Source organism: Camellia sinensis, chromosome 14 (assembly GCF_055761805.1).
Source record: "Camellia sinensis isolate YWXY chromosome 14, ASM5576180v1, whole genome shotgun sequence".
In the NCBI taxonomy this organism is placed as follows: domain Eukaryota; kingdom Viridiplantae; phylum Streptophyta; class Magnoliopsida; order Ericales; family Theaceae; genus Camellia; species Camellia sinensis.
In genome coordinates, this window is record NC_138974.1 from 126,880,476 (window position 1) to 126,888,988 (window position 8,513).

The 8,513-nt window shown below is 40.1% G+C and overlaps 1 protein-coding gene across 1 annotated transcript; it reads left to right on the plus strand.

Annotated features, from left to right (window-relative positions):
• The first annotated feature begins 1,970 nt into the window (after positions 1-1,970).
• On the plus strand, positions 1,971-6,406 carry LOC145807278 (uncharacterized). Its single transcript, XM_082905236.1, has 5 exons — positions 1,971-2,229; positions 2,353-2,624; positions 2,794-2,940; positions 3,126-3,235; positions 6,133-6,406. The coding sequence occupies exons 1-5, from the start codon at positions 1,971-1,973 to the stop codon at positions 6,404-6,406; spliced, it is 1,062 nt and encodes a 353-aa protein (XP_082761362.1).
• Positions 6,407-8,513: the final 2,107 nt, after the last annotated feature.

Genomic DNA, 8,513 nt, shown 5'->3' on the forward strand with positions numbered 1-8,513 from the left:
ATATGGTGGATACTGACTACAAGAAAGCATGAAAATTTGAGGGCGAACTGGATCTAGAAATGTTTGACCGAGTAGGCATTTTAAAATTGCCTACCTATGTGGAAGTTTTGGACAGAGCAATAATGGCAGAGGCCACAATAGCAGGAATGAAACAAGCTAAAACACCAATAACAGAATGGAAAAGCAAAAGGCCTGGATCTAATTTTCAGAAGGGTCGTTCCTTCTTCATGAATAAAAAGCAAAATACTGGGTCTTCGCGTAGCTCAAGCCAGAGTGGCGGATCTATACCAGTCTGTTCAGAGTGTGGAGGGCGGCACCAAGGCATGTGTTAACATGCTTCGAGTGCATGCTTCCGATGTGGCAAAACCGATCACATGATTAGAGATTGTCCAATGAAATTTGACAATGTTAACCACCCAGCAGCAAGTCCAGCCGGATCTGTTCCTGTAACAAAGGCCAATACTAGAACAAAAGCCAGAGGTAACGCTGGAAATGAGACACTAAGGCAAGGAAGAGTGTTTGCACTCGTGCCTGGAGATGTACAGAATACCGAAACAGTGGTGTCAGGTATAATCCGTATCTATGCTTAGAATACTTATGTACTAATTGATTCTGGTTCTACACATTCATTTGTCTCCCATGCTTTTTCTTGAAAATAAACTAGACCGATAAAACCTGTGAAATGTTTGCTATCTGTGTCTACACCATCTGGGGGTTCTCTGATATGTGCTTATGTTTATCCGGCATGTGATGTCAAAATTGGTGATGTGACAATATATATGGACTTGCTATCTTTGAGCATTGATCATTTTGACTGTATTCTGTGTATGGATTGGTTGACTAAATATTGTGCTACTATTGATTGTGTGAACAAAACCGTCATGTTTAAACCACCTGGTATGCATGAGTTTACTTTCACTGGGAATGGGGTAGTTCCTCCACCATACTTGATTTCCTTCAAGAAAGCCAAGAAATTGTTAAGAAAAGGTTGTCGAGGTTACTTGTATTGTGCATTGACTGAATGCTTAGATAGTACCAGTGCAGAAACCATTCCTGTGGTTAGTGACTTTCCTGATATGTTTCCCAATGATCTACCCGGGGACTTAATCGATAGGAAAATTGAATTTACTATTAAAGTAACACATGGAACTCAACCTATCTCTAAGACTCCTTATAGAATGTCGACTACAGAATTGAAAGAGTTGAAGGTCCAACTCCAAGAACTCTTAGACAAAAAGTTTATCTGTCCAAGTACCTCACCTTGTGGTGCTCCGGTGTTGTTTGTTAAAAGGAAAGATGGATCTTTGATGCTATGTATTGACTACCGTGAGTTGAACAAAGTAACCGTCAAGAACAAGTACCCACTGCCCCGAATTGATGACCTGTTCGATCAACTTCACGGAGCCCAAGTGTTTTCTAAGATTGATCTTAGATCCGGGTATCACCAGTTGAGGGTCAAGGCAGAAGACGTAGGGAAGACCGTATGTAGAACTAGACACGAGAATTATGAATTCCTAGTCATGCCGTTTGGGATAACCAATGCACCTGCTTCCTTTATGGACCTTATGAATTGAGTGTTCAAACAATTTCTGGATGAATTTATTGTTATCGTTATTGAGGATATATTGATCTACTCAAAAAGCAGGGAAGAACATGAGATTCAATTGAGAACTGCCTTACAGATTCTGAGAGAAAAGAAATTATATGCAAAACTATCCAAATATGAATTCTAGCTGGACAGCGTAGCCTTTTTGGGCCATGTAATCAAGTGGGATGGTATATCAATGGACCCACAGAAAATTAAAGCCATTGTTGGCTGGCGAAGACTAACTAATGTGTCCGAACTTAGAAGCTTTCTAGGGCTTGCTAGTTACGACAGAAGATTTGTGAAAGATTTTTCGAAACTTGTCATGCCATTGACACAGTTGACCTAGAAAAATGTATCGTTTGATTGGAATGACCAACGAGAGATGGCCTTCCAAGAACTGAAGACGAGACTAGTAACTGCATCGATTTTGACTCTGCCCAATGGTACAGATGGGTTCCATATTTACAGCGATGTATCCTACAAAGGTTTGGGCTGTGTATTAATGCAAAATGGTAAGGTGATTGCCTATGCTTCTCGGCAACTTCGTCCTCGTGAAAAGAATTACCTGACTCATGATCTCGAACTGGCAACTGTGGTGTTTGCTTTGAAAATCTGGCATCACTACTTGAATGGAGTAACTTGTAAAATGTATACTGACCATAAAAGTTTGAAATATTTCTTCACCCAAAAAGAATTGAACATGAGATAGAGGACATGGTTAGAGCTAATCAAAGACTATGATTTACAAATTTTGTATTACCCAGGGAAAGCTAATACTATAGCAGATGCCTTGAGCCGAAAGTCAAAGGGAAGTCTGTCATGTTTGCTTACCGGTCAGAGAGAATTGTTGCATGACCAAGAAAAGAATAAGATTGAGGTTGTGATGCATGAACAAGGTGGAATTTTAGCCGCTATTTCAGCCCAGCCTGCAACTATTGAAGAAGTTAAGGAGAAGCAACCGCAGGATGAATTTCTAAAAAAGACCATCGATGAAATCAACACAAAGCCAAGGCTCGAATTTACACTTGAGAACAATGTACTGAAATTTCAAAATCGCCTTTGTGTACCAGATTGTTATGACTTGAGAAAACGTGTTATACCTGAAGCTCACAATTCGAAATTTGCCATGCATCCGAGGAACACGAAGATGTACCACGATTTGAAACAGAATTTCTGGTGGCCTGGAATGAAAAATTGTATTGCAGATTTTGTGGCTAGATGTTTACAGTGTCAATGAACTAAAGCAGAACATCAGCGACCCGCTGGTTTGCTACAACCACTTCCAATACCGAAATGGAAATGGGAGAACATTACCACAGACTTCATTGTGGGATTGTCTCGCTCTTCCCGAGGTATGGATTCTATTTGGGCCATTGTGGATCGTTTAACTAAGTTTGCCTATTTTCTACCTCTTAAATCTATTTACAATGCTGACAAATTGGCCAATATTTATATGAATGAGATTATGAGATTGCATGGGGTGCCAGTATCTATTGTATCTGGCAAGGATTCAAAGTTTGTGTCAAGATTTTGGCAGAGTTTGCAACAAGCTTTGGGGACAGAACTGAGGTTGAGTAGCACCTATCACCCACAGACAGATGGTCAAACTGAACGAACCAATCAAACTTTGGAAGATATGCTCAGAATGTATGTATTAGATTTCCAAGGAAATTGAGAGACCTATTTGCCATTGGCTTAGTTTGTGTGCAACAACAGCTACCATTCAAGCATCGAAATGGCTCCTTATGAAGCTTTGTATGGTAGGAAGTGCCGATCTCCAATTTGCTGGGCCGAAGTCGGCAACAGACCATTGTTGGGACTGGTACTTGTGCAAGAAACAATTGAAAACGTAAAGCTGATTCAGCAGAGGCTGAAAACTGCATAGAGCCGGCAAAAAAGTTATGCAGATATTTGAAGAAGAGACAAAGAATAAGAAGTTGGGGACCATGTGTTTATAAAAGGGACCCCTACGAAAGGTCAAACTTGGTTTGGTGTTAAGGGCAAGCTGGCGCCAAGGTATGTTGGACCATATAAGATTCTTGAAAAGATCAGCCCGGTAATGTATCGGGTAGCCTTACCTCCGGTAATGGAAAACATGCATAATGTCTTTCATATCTCTATGTTTTGGAATTATCTAACAGATTCATTACATGTGATAGAGCCAACTCATGTACTTCTAAAGGATGATTATACCTATAAGGAAAGGCCAATGCAAATTGTGAACCGCCGAATCAAAAGATTGAGAAACATGGAAATTCTATTGGTGAAGGTTGATTGGCAGAATCAGGGAGGAACTTATGCAACTTGGGAGACAGAGGAAGATATTTTGAAAAGATATCCTGAACTGTTCCCTTTGGACCCGGTGTTCCTCCAAAATGAAAGTAACTCAAGTTTGGAGGACCAAACTCTTTTAGGGGGGCAAGACTATAACAACCCCAACCTGTGATTAATGTTAATTCATTATTTCATGTGCCTAATAAGTCACTAAGATCAAATTTTGGATTTATTCCGTATGTGTTGCATTATTTTTGTTTCTATCTATTTATTATGGGAATATCTGTTTGAGGCTCTACTATTTTTTGCGAATCGAAGGCCATATCGACATCCGATCACGAAATTGATTTGGTATATGTGTTATGTGGAATTTATAGAATTTTATGATAGGTTTAATTGAAATTCGATTTGGAACAATTAAATTAGAATAAAATTTGGAAATTCCATAATTTTAATCTACGCTCGAGCGTAGGAGTTCGCGCTCGAGCGAAGAACTCTGAATGCGTGCACTTCTGCACGAGCGACATCATACCCGCTCGAGCGTGAAATGCATGTATCCAGAAGTTCATATGTTTTGCAACACGCTCGAGCGAGGGCCTGAATCTCACGCCCTAGCAGAGATCGAACGTCCGTCGAGCGTGAAAAATAAGTAACCAGTACTTTTTCAGAGTTTACAGTCCAGTCGAGCTAAGGAAGTCACGCTCAAGCGAACCTTCACTTTTTTCTTGTCCGCTTGAGCGAGGAAAGCCAAGCTCGAGCGTGGACCATGTTTTCAGCAAGTTTGGAAAAAGTGTTTCAAATATATTTTTGCATCCTCATTCCATCCTAGACATTCCTAGGCCATGATTAAGACACCATAATGAGGATAATGAGGCAGAAACACACCAAAACTAGAAAGGACTAAGTTATCATTTCCGGGTGTGTAATTCAGTAAACGTTCGTTCTGTAATTGTGCAGGTCACGCACCTCAAGGAAGTTGAATTGTCCACTTGCAACAGTTGTTATCAGTGAGTAATAACTCAGTAAAGCTATGTTTAATTTTTTGTATTTTCTGTATATGAAATAAGATCTGCTAAAAGAAATTCCATGCTTTATACTATGAATGATTGTCCAACAATAACAAACATTGATGATATTTTGCCATGATTCAAGTATGTTACAAGTGATATGATGCTATGATTCAAGTATGCTACAAGTTCCTAGTACCGGAGGTTCCTTATGGAACTGATAAGTTATCTATACCCGGCTGGGGGTTCCTAAGTGGAACTGACAAGTTTACAAGTTCCCAATCTGAAGGTTCCTTATGGACTTGATAAGTTATCTATACCCGGCTGGAGGTTTGTAAGTGGAACTGACAAGTTTACAAGTTCCCAGACCGGAGGTTCCTTTATGGGACTGACAAGTTATCCTTACCCGGCCGAAGGTTCTTCTATAGAACTGACAAGTATGATTTAAGCCACTCTGTATGAGATATATCAGCACTAACGGATGTAATACGTAAGATTAAGCATGAACTCCAATTTTTGTATACATGCTCAGAACGAGAATACGAATGTGAATTTCAGTTTCAGCCACAATTATGGGACATCAATCATTTACCCCTTTACTTTGTTATTATTTATTAGGCCTCCGCTCACTAATTATTTATTATGTATGTAGGTGAGCAGGCTCGTGATCAGGCTTAAGGTGATGCCTGGGGTATTTTTGTGTTAGTCAGCCACCTTTTGCGCTACACAAGGAGGTTCTAGATCAAGTCTTGTTTTAAGGCTGTGTCAATATGGATGTATAAGACTGTTTCTTTTATTTTATGAACAAGTTCTTCTTTTGTATGTACTTGATAGTGACGTGTAAATACTGTACCTATGACGTCACTCGTATGTTTATAAAGTTTAAGATTTTCAGTTCCATATATGTCTGCACAGCTCGATAGACTATGTATATTTCTTTATGTAATTACTTTCGCTGCCCCTAATCTCAAGTCAAGTCTTAAGAGGCCTTTGGTAATCCAAGGATTACTGGCCAGTTACGACGCTAAACCTATAGGGGCGGGTTTGGGTCGTGACAGAGTGGTATCAGAGCACATGTTCTACCGCACACACAGGGCCATACGAGCTTAGGATGTCCTAGTAAGAAGTAAGGGCATTCCATCTGCATGTGTGAGTGTGTGGTAATCCAAATGGATATGAAAACTTAATGTAATTCTGAGTAAATGAATTAAAAGAAATGAATGAGATTATTCCTATGTGTATTATTATTTGGTGTTTCTATAGCAACATTGAGAATGCAAGGGGAAATAATATAAGTGAATCTTCTGAGGCTCACATGAGCCGGATGGAACAGATGCTTCCAGCATTGACTGAAGCTATGATACAACAACAAAGACAACAACCGTTGTCCCCTTCACCTCTGCCGGTACAAGCTAAATCAGATAATAATGACGCAATCAATTTGACTCAGAAATTTATGAAGATGAAGCCCCCGACCTTCTTGGGTGGCATTGAACCATTAAAGGCAGAAACCTGGCTGCTAGAGATGGAAAAGTAATTCAAAGTATTCCCTTGCTCCGTGACCTAGAAAGTGCCCTTGGCCACCTACACCTTAAAGGATGAAGCCCAAAGATGGTGGCTGTTAGTTCAAAATAACAACGGAGACATGACATGGGCACAGTTCAATGAGATATTCTACAATAAGTATTTTTCCCAATGTTTCAAGGATCGGAAGGTGTCAGAGTTTCAAGAACTTAAGCAAGGTAGGATGTCGGTAGGTGAGTATGATGCCAAATTCACTGAACTAGCTCGGTTTGCTCCACATATGGTGGATACTGACTACAAGAAAGCATGAAAATTTAAGGGCGAACTGGATCTAGAAATGTTTGACCAAGTAGGCGTTTTGAAATTGCCTACCTATGTGAAAGTTTTGGACAGAGCAATAATGGCAGAGGCCACAATAGCAGGAATGAAACAAGCTAAAACACCAATAACAGAATGGAAAAGCAAAAGGCCTGGATCTAATTTTCAGAAGGGTCGTTCCTTCTTCATGAATAAAAAGCAAAATACTGGGTCTTCGCGTAGCTCAAGCCAGAGTGGCGGATCTATACCAGTCTGTTCAGAGTGTGGAGGGCGGCACCAAGGCATGTGTTAACATGCTTCGAGTGCATGCTTCCGATGTGGCAAAACCGATCACATGATTAGAGATTGTCCAATGAAATTTGACAATGTTAACCACCCAGCAGCAAGTCCAGCCGGATCTGTTCCTGTAACAAAGGCCAATACTAGAACAAAAGCCAGAGGTAACGCTGGAAATGAGACACTAAGGCAAGGAAGAGTGTTTGCACTCGTGCCTGGAGATGTACAGAATACCGAAACAGTGGTGTCAGGTATAATCCGTATCTATGCTTAGAATACTTATGTACTAATTGATTCTGGTTCTACACATTCATTTGTCTCCCATGCTTTTTCTTGAAAATAAACTAGACCGATAAAACCTGTGAAATGTTTGCTATCTGTGTCTACACCATCTGGGGGTTCTCTGATATGTGCTTATGTTTATCCGGCATGTGATGTCAAAATTGGTGATGTGACAATATATATGGACTTGCTATCTTTGAGCATTGATCATTTTGACTGTATTCTGTGTATGGATTGGTTGACTAAATATTGTGCTACTATTGATTGTGTGAACAAAACCGTCATGTTTAAACCACCTGGTATGCATGAGTTTACTTTCACTGGGAATGGGGTAGTTCCTCCACCATACTTGATTTCCTTCAAGAAAGCCAAGAAATTGTTAAGAAAAGGTTGTCGAGGTTACTTGTATTGTGCATTGACTGAATGCTTAGATAGTACCAGTGCAGAAACCATTCCTGTGGTTAGTGACTTTCCTGATATGTTTCCCAATGATCTACCCGGGGACTTAATCGATAGGAAAATTGAATTTACTATTAAAGTAACACATGGAACTCAACCTATCTCTAAGACTCCTTATAGAATGTCGACTACAGAATTGAAAGAGTTGAAGGTCCAACTCCAAGAACTCTTAGACAAAAAGTTTATCTGTCCAAGTACCTCACCTTGTGGTGCTCCGGTGTTGTTTGTTAAAAGGAAAGATGGATCTTTGATGCTATGTATTGACTACCGTGAGTTGAACAAAGTAACCGTCAAGAACAAGTACCCACTGCCCCGAATTGATGACCTGTTCGATCAACTTCACGGAGCCCAAGTGTTTTCTAAGATTGATCTTAGATCCGGGTATCACCAGTTGAGGGTCAAGGCAGAAGACGTAGGGAAGACCGTATGTAGAACTAGACACGAGAATTATGAATTCCTAGTCATGCCGTTTGGGATAACCAATGCACCTGCTTCCTTTATGGACCTTATGAATTGAGTGTTCAAACAATTTCTGGATGAATTTATTGTTATCGTTATTGAGGATATATTGATCTACTCAAAAAGCAGGGAAGAACATGAGATTCAATTGAGAACTGCCTTACAGATTCTGAGAGAAAAGAAATTATATGCAAAACTATCCAAATATGAATTCTAGCTGGACAGCGTAGCCTTTTTGGGCCATGTAATCAAGTGGGATGGTATATCAATGGACCCACAGAAAATTAAAGCCATTGTTGGCTGGCGAAGACTAACTAATGTGTCCG

What these genes read in the sequence shown, in the direction of transcription:
- LOC145807278 (XM_082905236.1), top strand. Translation starts at nt 1,971, where the DNA reads ATGGCCTTCCAAGAACTGAAGACGAGACTAGTAACTGCATCGATTTTG. An exon ending in AATTTACACTTGAGAACAAT is followed by an intron (nt 2,625 to 2,793) that starts GTACTGAAATTT and finishes ATTGTATTGCAG; the next exon opens with ATTTTGTGGCTAGATGTTTA. An exon ending in ATTGTCTCGCTCTTCCCGAG is followed by an intron (nt 2,941 to 3,125) that starts GTATGGATTCTA and finishes AGATTTTGGCAG; the next exon opens with AGTTTGCAACAAGCTTTGGG.